The 15,923-nt window shown below is 35.4% G+C and overlaps 1 protein-coding gene across 1 annotated transcript in view; it reads left to right on the forward strand.

The window, feature by feature from the left end:
- Nucleotides 1-15,923, forward strand: part of LOC150105325 (serine/threonine-protein kinase unc-51-like) — a 55,380-nt gene that overhangs the window by 28,042 nt on the left and 11,415 nt on the right. Inside the window, exon 4 of the mRNA XM_090393929.1 lies at nt 10,299-10,369. Within this exon, the coding sequence (XP_090250055.1) occupies nt 10,299-10,369 (71 nt within the window). The remainder of the gene's footprint in view (nt 1-10,298; nt 10,370-15,923) is intronic.

Consider the following 15,923-nt stretch of genomic DNA (forward strand, 5'->3'; position numbering starts at 1 on the left):
ATAATTATATAATTATTTGAAATTGGGTCATTCTTTTTGAAACAGCCTGTAGTATCAGCCCTCATTTCATTCTTGATGCCAGTAAATATTATAATGAACCCATTTGCAACACACCATAAGCTATATACATTTCTTTTATACGAAACATTATTAAAGAAATACTAATTAAAAGTGATAAAGCATTGTATATGTAATGTAATTATTTACATCTTTAATAAAACTATAACTTTTCCTTTCTTTTTCTTTGTAAAATAAATCGGCTGTCACTAAATTTAACAAATGTAAATCCAGTATTGCTGAATATCAGAATCTATATATCCATTATAGCAGATGAACATTGTCGAACTGAAGCACCAAGTTCATTCCGCTTGTTCTATTAAATCTTTTGAAGGAACTAAACAACATAAAAATTACTGATTACTAATGGACATGGAAGCCTAATACCTATAGAGTCTTTGATAAACATCAGTCCTGAAATAGTTCTTAACTTCACAACTGGCCATGACATATTTTCACATCTACCAGAAAATAGATGCGAAACGCAATAGAATTGAAGTAACACGGATAAGATTTTTTTTTTTTTTTCCAAATTTAGAACACAACCAGGTTAACTTGCATGCATAGTTATTACATTATTCAGGATAGCTCCAATTTTATGATAGATATGAGTCTAAACATTGATTTATATTACTAGTTATTTTATCATATTATTATAGTTTCTTCGTATGACAGGACATAATAAGAGGAACTTTCATACATACATATTTTATGTAATATAATTATTTTTTTAAAAAAAAGTTATTGATGGTGTGGTAAATTGCAATCATTTGCTTCACAGAAATAATGTATCTGCCTGGAAAAGCAATATTAAAATTAATTTCTTTAATTTAGCTAATTATGTTTCTGCAGTGCTTTTTGTTCTTGAAGAATTACATATCACAGTTCCCATCATTATCATCAAGGATACAGGATATTATGATAGTACTAAATAAAAAATCTTGCATCATTACTAACTTCCTATCAACAATTTTCCTCCAAATCAATCTGTCAAGATTCAACATTGTCAGATCTTATATTTCTGCCTTCTAAGGCACTTTTTACTGTATCAACCCACCTATATCTTGGTCTCCCTCGGGTATTTTTCCTGCCAACCTGGCAGAGAACATTTGTTTTGCTAATCTTTTCTCTTCCATTCTGTTTAAGTAATCAGGTGTTTAAGGTGGTAACCTCAGGTTAGCCCTGCTGATAAATTCTTGAATGCTAACAATGTCAAGTTCTTCCTTAATATTCTCATTTTTAATATATTACCATTGATTCCATCTGTTTACACTCCTAATCTTTCTCAAGACACTCATATCTGTGGTCTCTAGTCTTTGGTCAAGTGTTTTATTTCTAACCCAGCTCTCAGATCCATCATCATCATCATGAAATTCCTGACATGTACCATCAAGGGTGTTTACAGGATATGATAGTACTACATGAAAATTACATAATTACTAACTTCCTATCTACAGTTTTTCCTCCAAATCAGTCTTTTATCTACCAAGACAACAATATTATCAGATCTTATATTTCTATCTTCTAAGGTATTTTTTTATTTCTATCTTCTAAGGCATTTTTTACCGTATCAATCCACCTATATCTTGTTCCTCTGGGTCTTTTTCCTGCCAACCTGGCAGAGAACACTTGTTTTGCTAATCTTTCCTTTCCACTTCTGTTTAAGTGACCATACCACCTGAGATTAGCTCTTCTAATGCATTCCTGGATGCTGACAATGTCAAGTTCGTTCCTAATATCCTTGTTTATAATATGATTGTTGTTTATAATATGCCATTGTTGCCATCTGTTCATGCCCCTAATCTTTCTCAGGACTCTCATATCTGCAATCTCTAGTCTTTGGACAAGTGTTTTACTTCAAACATAGCTCTCATATCCATAAGTTAAAATTGGTTTGAACACAGTCTTGTATGCAGTTAATTTAGTGTTTTGACTAATTTTTGTCTTATTCCATATAAATTTATTCAGTTGACTTCCTACCATACCAGCTTTGTTGATTCTGTTGTCTATTTCCATATTTAATTTACCATCTTCACTAAAAAGCATGTTTAAGTAGCTGAAATGTTTTACTTGTTCTATAAGTTCTCCATTCACAAAGCAATTGATATTTTCAATGCTTCTGCCTTCCTCACCACATGATTCTCTGACTGAATCTATCAGTGTTTTCTTCAGGGCTTGCCACTGAATCTCCAGGGTTTGGTTCCTGTTCTCTAACTTATTTTTTCTTGAATAAGGGTTGTGTATTATAGTGCACAGTTCACATCTGAGAGCTTCTCAACTTTTATTCTTTTTAAAACTTTTTTACGTGTTCTTCTTTTCAATAGGAAATTCAATTTTATCCTGCTTGGTTGTCTAAAGACTAAATGGTGATCACTTCCAATTTGAAATCCTCTGTACACACTAGTGTCCTGCACCAGGGAGAAAAATACTCAACAATAACATAGTCAATGACACTTTTCTTATTCCTTGCCTCTTCTCTCCATGTGAATTTGTGCACGTTTTTATGTTGGAACATTGTGTTAGCAATAACCAGTCCATGTCCTGAGCAGAAATCCAACAGGTATTTGCCACTTTAATTAGCTTGCTCTTTTCTCCAAATTTTCCCAAAATATTTTTGTATGTCTCGCAATCATTTCCTACTCTGCTATTTAGATCCACAACAAGGACCCACTTTTCCTTTTTCATTATCAGTTTCTTTCTTAAAAGCCTCAAAAAAAATTCCTGCGCTTCTACCTCAGTATAACCTTCTGTGGGACCATAGGCACAAATAAATCTCATTGTCCAGTTCCCCATTCTGATATTTGCCCAAATCACTCTACATGAGACTGCCTACCATTCAAGAAAGATTAGCCTCGTATTTAGTGTTGAATACTATGGCTACCTCTTCTTTTCCTTGATTGTGATTGCCTGAATGTAACATTTTGTTACTTAAGTATAAAGAGCTAATAAGCTTCATTTCGGCAATGAAAACATTACATAAATTCAGGGGATATTAAATCCCACATAGTTTTAAAATCGAATAAGAAACTCAAAGATTGGAATCGGAGAGTTTCTTGCCGAATATAGTAAACTATAAAGTATCGGCGACACTAGCGTTAGCCAATGCAAGTGATCCTAGTACGTAGTACAATATCGGACGACTCGTTGCAAAGGTGGGGGAAGTTCAGATCGCTATTCTTAGGTATTTTCCATAATGTAAAAACACATTTCCTAGGAAATGTATGCTGTTATTACATTATGGAGGGAGGTCACTACCCAGACCGGTTTCAGCCTTTTTTGAGGCTTCATCAGTGAGTAGCTAGACCTAATACCAAAGTGTATAGCGAAAAGAACCTATATACTCTGCGAACGAGTTTACCAAAGAGGTGCAACTATTAAGTTAGTTCTTTATTATTATTATTAAGTTATTTCTTCTTATTAGCTCTTTATACTTAAGTAACTTAATAATGAATAACAGAGGGGATAATGTACATCCTTGTCTCACACCAGATTTAACATTAAACCATCTTCCTGTACTTCCTTCAATTCTAACTGCTGACTAACAACTCAAATACAGACTAAGTATTGCTTGATATAATGCCCCATTGACACCATATAGTATTGAATAGCTTCTCTCTTGGCACCTTGTCATATGCTTTTTTCCAAATTGACAAAACTTAAATACAGATCTTTGTTATATTCCCATGCTTTCTCAACTATTTGTCGTAAAGTAAAGATCTGATTCTGACAGCCTCTATTTGGCCTGAATCTAGATTGTTCTTCACCAAGCTTTCCTTCCACAATTCTTCTCAACCGTTTCTCAAGTATACTTACATAGATCTTGCCAGGAACACTCAGTAGGGAAATACCTCTGTAATTCTCACATTCAGTTTTATTTCCCTTTTTATATATGGGTACTATGAGAGCTCTACTCCAATCATCGGGAATTCGTCCCTCTGTCCAGGCTTTCTGAACTATGCAGTGCAGCCACTGTAAAACTTTTATACCACCATACTTTAGCATTTCTGGTCGAATATCATCTACTCCTGCTGCATTTCCACATTTCAAGCCTTTGATTGCTTTTTCTACTTCAAGTATGGGTATGTATTCCTGACTGCATGCCTGGTCAGTGTTTTTTATCACTGTGCTGTCATCACTGCTTGTTTCATTTAGCAATTTCTCGAAGTAATTACTCCATACTTCAAGGATATCTTTTTCTCCCGTTTTCATGTCACCTTTATCATCTCTGCTTCCCTTTAGTACTCTTTGCTCCATTTTTAAGCTTCTTCAACAACCTCCAAAATATTTTCCCACCTTCTTGATATTTATTTTCTATATTCTTGCCAAAGTCCTCCCATCACTTTTGTTTAGCTAGTTTTACATAGAGTTTAGCTTTCTCACATTTGTCTCTGTATTCTCTAAGAGTACAAGCTGACTTATTTGCCAGGAAGCCACATGCCTCTCTGGCTGAATCAATCAAAGTTTTCTTCAAGGCTTGCCACTGAGTCTGTAAAGTTTGGTTCCTGTTCTCAAACTCTTTCATTTTTTTCTTCAATAATCTTTGTGTGTTTTAGTCTACAGTTCATATCTGAGAGCTGCTCAACTTTTATTCGCTTTAAAACTTTCTTACATATTATTCTTTTCAATATGAATTCAATTTTATCCTGCTCAAGACTAAATAGCGATCGCTTCCAATTTCAAATCCTCTGTACACTCTGGTGTACTGCACCAGGGAGAAAACATCACTATCAACAATAACATAGTCAATGAGACTTTTCTTATTCATTGCCTCTTCTCTCCATGTGAATTTATACACATTTTTATGTTGGAACATGGTGTTAGTAATAACCAGTCCATGTCCTGAGCAGAAATCCAACAGATATTTGCCATTATTATTTGCTTTGCGCTTTTCTCCAAATTTTCCCGAAATATTTTTGTATGTCTGACAATCATTTCCTACTTTACTATTTAGATTCCCAACAATGATCAACTGTTCCTTTTTCATTATGTCAGTTGCTTTTTCTAAAGCATCAAAAAATTCCTCCACTTCTACCTTAGTAATATGACTATAGGCACAAATAAGTCTCATTGTCCAGTTCCCAATTCTCATATTTGCCCACATCACTCTACTTGAGACTGCCTGCCATTCAAGAAGATTAGCCTCGTATTTTGTGTTGAATACTATGGCTACTCCTTCTTTTCCTTGATTGTCATTGCCTGAATATAATATTTTGTATTTATTACTCAGAAAGATCTCACCAGTTTTTGTCTTTTTTGTTTCAGTCACCCCTATTATGTCGATCTGGTACTTATCTAATTCCTCAGCTAGCTCCATTTCTTTGCCATTCAGGCTTCTTATGCCTGAATTGTATACCGGTAGTACCAATCTTTAACTCTGGTGATGTTGAGTTGGGGTGTGTTTTCATATTTGTTCCAGTAGCTGACTTTTCGCTGTTCGCCCTGGTTCCCTGGCGAAAACAATGGGGACCCTGTTTAACTGGGCGGCGTCCCAGCCGGCATGAAATTTTGTCATGTTGTACCATCATTTTTTTATTTTGGTTTAACCAATAGGAATACAATTTGGTCAGCTGAATCCCAAATTGCCAGCCCATTTTTGTGTCCTGAATAAGCTAAGAAATGTTTTAACTTAAAATATTCAGGTCACAACTTTAATTCAACTTAGGCAGAGAATGTGGAAAGTTGGCAATAGAAAAAAGATAACTTTGTGAATGCAACTCAATTTAAGAACAAGGAGTTATATAGAACTGTATAAAATGCTTATAAAATATAATATGTAATACGTGTGGACCAGATGTAGAAATTAATGTAAGCTGTTAAATCTACTTAAGAACCCTATTTCTTTACTATAGTAGCTAAGCCTGTGAGCCAGAGTTCAAGGGTCACCTTTAACCGTTCTGTGTTATGCATGCAAAAGGAGGGAAGGAAGTTACTGGAAAGAGAAACTGAAGCGCTTTCCAGGAAGAGAAAAACAAGTGCACGTGCGACAAAATAGAGGGAGCTGAATAAAATGATGTAAATACATATGACCGCGTTGGCAGGCATCGCGACGGCCGAGAAATACTGAGAGGAGAAAAGATAACAAAAAGGCCATGCAAACCCCATTCGAGGCTGGTTCCTGACCTCTCTCGGACATAGGTTGAGTTGGTCGTCAGAGAAGTCCCTGGCTGGCCGTGGAAGGCATTGGTTTCTCTGTCGCAGTGTTTGGAATGGGCCAAGCTATATCCTTGGACTAGGATAGCTGTGTTTTGTCATGCGACAGAGGAACCAAGCAGATGCCGTCCGTTTCAGGCGATGTTCCAATGCCACCTCCCATCTTTTCCGCTGAGAATCCATTCGTGTAGTCCAATCGAAGACAACCAAATAGGAAGCTAAGCTAGAAGGCCTTGATGACCAGACAAAGCATCAAATCAGAGACGGTAAGGTAGAGTTTTGTATTGTGATTTCCAGTCATAGAAGAGTGTGATCCCCTAAGAGAATATACAAGATGAACTAATTTTATGGAACTATAAGAATTGTCTATGACTTGGCCCATTTATTTAAGATTTGTTTGCCCTATAAGGCCGAGTGTATCTCTATATGAGCTAATAGTAGTGTATAAAGTAAGTTAACTAATGACCACATGTGTGAAGAAGGAATAACGAGTGCCTAAAAATTAATGTTGAAAATGTTTATATTAGTGGTCTATGCAAGTTTGTTTGTGTGTTTAGTGTAATTAGTTTGAGCCTATGTCTTTACTTGAGAATACTTCAGATTATGTTTATATTGTATACTTGTATAATACCTTGAGCTTATTAAATTATTTCTTTCAAGTACCTGCCTGACCTGTTTTGTTGTATGAATGTGTGTATGTGTGTTCACATGTATGTGTGTATGTGTGAAACATGTATGTGAAACATGTATGTGTGTTCACATTTATTAATGCAGTTGTATACATTAGTATTATCGGAATTGCTATGTGGCAAAGTGGTAGCATAATAAAGGAGACTTTAAATGTAGTCAAATAGAACATATAAGCTTTACCACCAGACTGTTAATTGCAGTTGCCAGTTTACTGAAAGTCATGTAAACCAGTCATCTTCATTTTCTTCCTGTTGTCTCCATCAGAGTTCACAACTTTTTCTTTCTGTATGAAAGTCTACCAGGGAAACACGAGTGACCATTAAAACTCATATGTATACACTCTTGAACAGCTGTATAATCATTACTGTTAATAACTTTTACATTTCTCTTTCTATATGAAAGCCTTCATAAAATATCAGGTTCCAAAGTTCCCCTAATTTCTCTAACATCTGTTATCTTAGTCACTGTTTTTAGCATAACACTTAACAACTTTTTCCTGTTTTTCTTTCTATGTGAAAGGATTCGAATAGAGTTTTCTATTATCATTTCCAAACTTTCCTTTCCTTTATTTCTTTTATTTGGAAGAAAATTGTCAATAGGAAATTATTGCTGATGTGAACTTTCTTGTAATACTATCTATAACTAAATACTATAGTATTCTGTATGCCACTTGAGAGTACATAGTAGGAATTTGAAGATGATTCCTTACAATTCAGGTAAAACCTTTCAAGAATTATGTTATATATATATATATATATATATATACACCCTCTGTCCAAAAAGAAACCGAACTTAACGAAAATTGAAGAAACTAGTGGCGCCACCTGTTGTATCTTTTTGTTGTCGAAAGCGGCAACTTTCATTAGTGGTGTGTCTACTGTTTATGATATTTGTTTCATTAGAAGCCAAGTTATAGTGCCAAGAGTGACAGTGTGTTTTGACGAACGGTCGGAAAATGAGTTTCAACCAGAGCGCTGCAATTGACTTTTCTGTTAAACTTGGTAAAAGTTTTACCGAAATGCATCAAATGCTTCAAAAAGCATACAGTGATGAATGCTTATCCCGTGCTCGAGTTTACGAGTGGTTTAAGTGATTTCAAAGTGGTCTTGAGTTGCTTGAGGATGAAGAAAAGCCAGTCCATCCAGAAACTGGACTGAATGAAGTTAACATCCAAGAAGTGCGTGATTTCATTAAAGAAAACCTGAAATCGTCTGTGAGATTGATTGAAGATGAATTGGGGATTCCAAAATCAACTGTGCACAACATTTTGACTGAGAGTTTGGGCCTTCATAAATTGAATTTGCGATTTGTTCCCTACAAGTTGATCGACGACAAAAATGTATGATATTGAACACTGCAAGGTTTTCATTAAAACCGCTTATAAGGACTCAAATTTCCTTGAAACGATTGTTACTGGTGATGAAACGTGGTATTTTGAGTATGAGCCCGAAACAAAGTGGTGAGTGGAGACTACCAGAAGAGGGGCATCCGAAAAAAAAGTCGCTTGGAGAAATCAAAAGTAAAGACAATGCTGATTTGTTTCTACAATTCCAAGCGCATTATCCACAAATAATTCGTTCCGCCTGGCCAAATGGTCAATGGCGAGTTTTATCTCGAAGTTTTGAAGCGATTGATAGTGAGAATTCGTCGCGTATGGCATGAATATCGTGATGCAAGCAGCTGGTCATTTTTGCATGATAATGCACCATCTCATTGTTCGAACATTGCGAGACAGTTTTTGAACAAAAACCAAGTTTGTGTGTTGGATCATTCGCCATATTCACCTGATTTAGCACCTTGTGACTCCCCCCCCCCCGACTTCACTTGCTGATGAAAGGAAAGAGATGCGACACCATTGAAAACGTTCAAGCAGCAGTAACCACTACCCTCAACAGTATCCCAATAACTGATTAAAAGAAACTCATTTAACAAATTAATTGACCGTGCCGAAAATGCTGTATTGAAGAGTATATTGATTTTAATAAATGATTTGAAATAATTATAATTGGCCTGTTTTATTTTCTATCAAAAGTTCGGTTTCTTTTTGGACAGAGGGTGTATATATAGGTACTTCCACTGAGTTCATAGACTGATCTTGAGAGGTCCATTTTAAAAACGTTAATCGACAATTGTCAATATCTGTCATATTTTGCCTTGAAATCATCCCCTGATAAAGCATACGTGCAACTGACTCTGTCCATCTATTCCACTCGTTCACTACTGTTGGGCTTAACTTAAGCTGTACATTTCTTTGTTATAAGTGGTAGTTCCAAGCTTAGTTTCACAGTCTTAGCTTTAGGTAAAATATGCAAAGGTTGGGTTGGCAATCCTAATTTTGGGGATCCAACCAAATGCTCACACTGCTTTAACAGTAAAATGCTTTTAATACATAAAAGAAAATACACAAGAGAAATTTAAGACCAGTACAAAAACTAGATTAAAATTACAGCATAAAATTAGAACATGGAATGTTAATACACAATAATCTCATAAAAAATCTAATATTGAAGTTAAAAACATTCTGAAAGCATAGTTTTTCTAAACTCTTTAAAAAAAATCACATTTGTTGTGAGTGATGAGTTATGGACAGGAAAGATTTGTTAACCTTTTGTAGTTCCTTCCATTATAAAAACTCATTTAAGTTCAGGGATCTATATAGCATTCATTTCTGAAAAGATTGTGAGAATCCTTTCCTTTTGTGTTACATGGTGATCACATCCATTTCATCAAAATTATGGAGACTACAACTTGTTAGAATAATTACATTTGTTTCCTGACATTTCAACCTTCGTATTAAGGTCATTATCTGGAGTATACACGTATGTGTATATTCCTAACGCAGTTGTAGTCTCCTGAATTTGACTGAAAGGAGAATATTGTAGGTTAACAAGAATAAAGGTTAATCAGAATCTGAGTAGCTTCTCATTAACTTCCCGATGATGTTAGTTTGGGTAAGATAAGAGCATTCATTTTGTTGTTATATTGTGCTGAAGGAGTAAGAATAAGAATGAGCAACAGACTTTTTAGAAAATCAAATTTTTGCTGAATCTCACTTTGGTGTTACAAGTTATTTAGTCTCCTTTGATCTGAGATGTGGAAAATGTAGCTGACTGTGTCTCAATGTCTATTGCTGCACCAGCAAAATTAATAAGGAATCTCTGACAAAGTTTTGAGCTAAGCTTAATGTAGGGTCCATGATTCTTGATTATATAAGCTAAAATGAGTTTTAGTATGTTAAATTGAGGACATTGTACTTGTTGAAAATATACATATTTAAATGTGTAAGAAAAGTTAAGAGATTTAGTTTAGTGCTTTAGGATTTTCCTCAAAATGATTGCAATTTCATTAGTAATTGTTAGAAATATGCTTGATTCATGTATGTAAACTTTATTTCTTTAAAGATATGTGAAATGAAGAATTGCAATAAGTGTATCTATTTTGAAAATAGGAAAAAGCAAGATCTCTATTTGTGGTAAGATCATTATTTTAGAATGATACTTAAACAATTTAATTTTAATAAATTTAACCTAAAGTGTACATGAATTTTTCAAATGTTTTGAAAATGCATGAAAATGACTACTTTTAAATATACCTAAACACAGCATTAATTTTAATATAACATAATTTAATGTCAGCTGCCAAATCAGTTTGAAAGCACCACATCTTATCATTGAAGTTAAGCAAACCTGAGCCCAGTTAGTACTTGGGAGGGTAAACTTGGGAACTCTAGGTGCTGCTGGCATGACAATTTTTGTTAATTTGAAGGATTTATATAAGGATGGCTTGCATCTAAATGGATTAGGTGTCTTGAGAATGAGTTCATTGATTCTTCAGAAGTACAAAGTCAGAGAAACAAGAATGCTGGGGGGGGGGTTGTGGGTAAACGTTGGTCCTGGCAACCTAGAGGTTAGTAAGTGGAAGAGTGTGATCATATGATGCAAAATGTAGCACTGCAGGTTAACTTCAGTGGGCTATAAGTAACACAAGATGTAAAGGATGTTGTGGGATGAAGGGTGGGGGGTATTGCAGTTTGTGTATGTGGGTGGTATGAAAAGTTCTCAGCCTAACAATGAAAAAACGAATTTATAATTTCAAAATTATTTTTATTTTTCAACATAACTCCTTTAAGACTAATACATTTATTCCAGCGATGCTCCAACGCCATTATCCCGTCCCTTTAGTGGTTCTCAGTAAGATCTGCAAAATACCCCTCTACAGCTGCATCTTAATTCGAAGAAAAATGCTGACCAGTGAGGAATAGTTTTAGTTTTGGGAAGAGATAGAAGTCAGAGGGAGTCAAATCTGGGGAATAGGGTGGATGTTCCAACAATTCATAGTGCAGATCCCTTAATTTTCTCATTACCAAAACACCTTTGTGGGCAGGTGCATTGTCCTGATGAAAGATGATTTTTTTTTTCTCCTGCAAACCGGGCCTTTTCTCACGAAGTTTTTCATCTAGTCTATTTAAAAGATTGGAATAATATTCCCCAGTTACTGTTTTACCCTCTTCAAGATAATTAATAAACAAGATGCCTTTAGCATCCCAAAACACTGATGTCATGACCTTGTCTTCTTTGGTGCTGAACAACCAGCTTCTGTCCACTGTTTGGATTCTGGTGTGTAATGATGTGCTTTATTGAATCCAAGTCTCATCCATAGTAATAAATTGATGCACAAAATCAGTTTTATTCTTGTTACAACACTCCAAGCACTGTTCAGAGATTTTCATTCGAGTGCATTTTTGATCTGCACAGCACCCATCTTGTGTAAAGCTTTTTCATTTGCAATTCTTCATGCAAAATATATCCTACACATTCTTTTGAAATGCCTAATAGGCTCAGCAATTTCATGCACTTTGACTTGCCAGTTATCCAATACCATATCGTACACTTGATCAATGATTTCTGGTGTTGTTACACTTTTTGGATGTCCTTCACGTGAATCATCTTCAAGTCTGGCACGGCTACATTTAAACTCGACAGCCCATTTCTTAATTGTCGAAAACAAAGGAGAAGAGTGCCCATAAACTTGTATGAACTTCAAATGAATTTCTTTTTGGCATTAAACCTTCTTTTACAAAGAATTTTATAATCACATGATACTCAATTTTATCCATTTCAAGGGATACAGACAACACTTTGGTTTCTGACAGCTGTATAAAAAAAAAACTTCTTGATAGAATGACTTGCAATTTCTCTTGGTTGCTTATGACAGATGTACCAACTTAAAAAAAAAAAAAAAAATTGCCGATAGTGTTGCCATTTATGGTTGAGGCCGAGAACTTTTCAGACCACCCACGTATATTAATGCCAGAAGAATTGAGCAATTGGATTTGAAATAAGGTTGAGAAGTTTTTGGCATTGATTAGCACAACTTGACCAAGAGTTATAGGCATTATTGAGACATGGTTGACTAAGGATGATACTGTCAGAGGAACAGAAAATGCAAGGATATAGTGTTTGCAGAGAAAGAGAGAGACGTAGAACAGAAGGAACAGGACAATGGGGAAGGGTTTTGCTAATGATAGCAGAGGAATTAAAGCCAAAAAGAAAAGAATTACATCATGGGGACAAGGATTTGGAGGGCAGTTCATTTGAAACAACAAGATTAATTATGTAATTGGTTGCTGCTATAATCCAGGGGATATAAGGGAAATTGTAGATGACATGCACTCACAAATTAGCATGATGAGTACAAGTTGAGTAATTATTATGAGAGATTTCTACTATGGGGACATAGATTGGGAGGAGTAATGGTCACAGCCAGGGAAGGAAATGGAATTTATACAGCTGTGAAGAGATGATTACCTGAACCAGCATGTAATGGAGGGGGACATGAGATTCAAGAGTACTGGATCTGATCATTGCATCAGAGAACTTAAACACTAACCACTCTGGCTATGCTTCCTCCACTTGAAGAAAGTGACCATATAGTCTTTACCTGAGAAATTGCCAAACATGCAGAATTTTCTATTAACAAGGGATTTATGTGGAATTACAAAGCAGGTGATTATGACAAGCTGAGGAATTAGCTTTCAACAAAGCCCTGGCATAACAATTTTGAGGGAAGAGATGTTGATGGTGCATGATAGGTGGTCAAGGGGTATTTGGAGAAAGCAGTATTTGAATGTATACTTAGAATCAGAAGGATAAATCAGGTAGGAGTTAGATTGAATAGCTTCATTAAGCAGGAGTTGCACACACAGAAAAGGTTGTGGACGGATTATAAAGAGAAAGATAATCTGCAAGAAGAATAACCAGTATGGTAAGGAAAGGAAACTTAAAGAGTTCTTTTGCTATGTGGCAAGTAAAAGAAAGAATAACTATGGAATGATGACCTCAAAAAGTGCTAATGGTGGGGAGATACAACCAAACCAAATAGTTCAATTACTAGTGAGCATTTTGTAGAAGTATACTGTCTAGGTGACATTGAACAAACACAGCCATAGGAATTGATGACATATTGACCTGTGTATTACAAGAATGTGCAAGGGATTATCAGCCTCCTCTGCCTAAGTTGCTTAATTTAAGCCTCAGTACTGGGAAGGCACTAATGGAGTCGAAAGAGCACAAAATAGTCCCATTGCATAAAGGAGGCTCCAAGACAGACGTAGCAAATCATAGGCCAATCTGCATCAAAGGAGTGGTGGTTAAGGTATTGGATAAATTGGTGAAAGACAGAATTCAGGATTGGGTGGATAGGAATGTGATACTGTATAAGGGACAGCATAGGTTCTTGCCTTAGTAATTTGCTTCCTTTTTTATAATCTAGTAACGATGGAGTTGGATAAAGGAATATTGCTAGACTTTGCTAAAGCATCTGACGATTCCACATAGAATTTTATTGCAATTGCATAAATTTGAGAAAATTGGGATGGATATGAATTATGGTGATTTGGATTAGAGGGTTGCTAATGGACAGATATCAAAGAGTAGTTTATGGAGGAGTTGAGTCCAGGAGAAGGCAAGTGACCAGTGGTGTATCACAGGGCTCAGTACATAGTCCTCTCTTGTTTAATTTGAATATCAGTGATATAGGGATATGATTTGACAGGAAATATTCAGTTGTTTGCTGTTGATGCTAAACTGGGAAGAGCAATGATAAATGAAGGTGATGCAGAGATCCTGCAGAAAGATTTAAACAAACTAGCAGTATGGGCAAAGTTAATGGCTGCCAGTTTAATGTGGCCAAGTGTAAGGTGATGCATTTTGGGATTAGATCAGCAGCCATTTACTATATTAATGTAACTGAACTGCAGGAAACTGATGAGGCCAGGGACTTGTGTGTGTAGACGTTGAGTTGGAGTTTAGTGGGCATATTACAAAGGTAGCCAAAACAGCGCATCAGATTATATGGTGGTTGCTGAAGAACACACTAACAAGCAGGGATAGAGATTAATGTTCCCATATGTATATATGGGACATAAACATAACATAAACAAAACATAACATAACATAAACAAAAGACAATATATATATTGTCTTTTGTTTATGTTTTGGATTTTTTGATATTGATTTTGAAATGTTTGTTAATTTGAATCTTTGTAAATAGAGGAAATATAAAATGAGGCCTTCCTGTACCATGTTTCTCATATGAAAATGTGCTTTTTTTTTTAAAAATTTCCCAACTAAAAAATAAAATAAAGATTATAAACTTGTATCATGTTACACCTTTTTTAATATGAACTTAAAACTCTGTGTAAGCAAAGTAAAATTGTTTACTAAGCTAATTTATTATACAGTTTATTTATTAGGCTGATATTTCACTGAATTCAAAACAGCATTATTGGAGCACAGGTCATAGAACACAAGTCACTACAGTTAAGTTTACTATAAAATTGTAAGGGTAGGCTCATCTTCATCAGCAGCGATGTGCTCTCATTATCTCAAGAATGGCTTCATTAATTTTCCCGAAGTTCAGGAGACTTATCATAAGCTCACTTGTAGCCCCATTGCTCATAGACTGCCTAGATAACCCTATGCCAGCAAACAAAATCACAATGAAGTGTTAATTACTGCATTTTTGAACTTTTTTTTTTTATGATTGTGTTTAATGAACCCTGGGCAATTGGCAGATATCAACTAAATATCTGGATGCAGGAATCCTTTTTTGTTGGTCAGAATCAGTAGAAACTTGTCTGACATCTATTTTTTACATCTTCTTTGGAATGTAAAACAAATTTCAGGAGTAGGAACTAATTCTACAAAATGAATTACATACTGTATCCAGTTATTAAAAAGTAAAAATTAACTCATGCTACTACTAAGTTGGTAAATATTTTTGATATTTATGATGCATAAGTTTTTACTGGTTTTTGTTGAAAGAGTAACATTCAACATAATCTTATTTCATCAGAAATAGATAACTATATGTTATTTCTGAGGAGTGAAAAATGCTGAAAATTCATAAGAAACATTTTGAAAGAATGTTACAGACTTTGTTGATGAAAAATTTCATTATACTGAGGGTGGTGAATCATAAGAGGGCAGTTGTGAAAGTTGAGAATGAATGCTGCCAGAGGATTGTGAGCTAGATTTTTTTCTAATAGAGTAGTATGTGATTGGAATGGCTTGCCATTAGAGTGGTAAGTTCAAGTAATGCGAATGAATTCAAGAAAAGGTATGGCAGCTGGTGTGAATGATATGTGGCCTCTCTCAATGACTCCCTAAACTCCCTTGGAGGTCTTTAGTAATAATAATAAAGCATTTTTTTACATCTTCTTTGGAATGTAAAACAAAGTTTTATATTCCTCTTGGGGGGGGGACCCTGTAACCCCTAGAGAGCACGTCTCCTGTGTCGGATAGGAGAGCCTACCATGTGTGTGTGTACGTGCATGCATGTGTGTATGGTGGGGTGGTCCGAATATACTGAATAAGGACTCGTGGACCAACAGGGCCATAAGGGGCAATCATCTTGATTGTAAGGGAAGTGGCATTCCCATGGACCCCTAGCTGGATCTATCCCCTTCTTCTTCTACTTTGAGGAAGATCTACTTACTTAAATCTTTCCTATAAGGCCTTATCAGC

This window comes from Typopeltis vanoorti, chromosome 6 (genome assembly GCF_054136105.1).
Source record: "Typopeltis vanoorti isolate ZY-2024b chromosome 6, IOZ_Tvanoo_1.0, whole genome shotgun sequence".
NCBI classification, from domain to species: domain Eukaryota; kingdom Metazoa; phylum Arthropoda; class Arachnida; order Uropygi; family Thelyphonidae; genus Typopeltis; species Typopeltis vanoorti.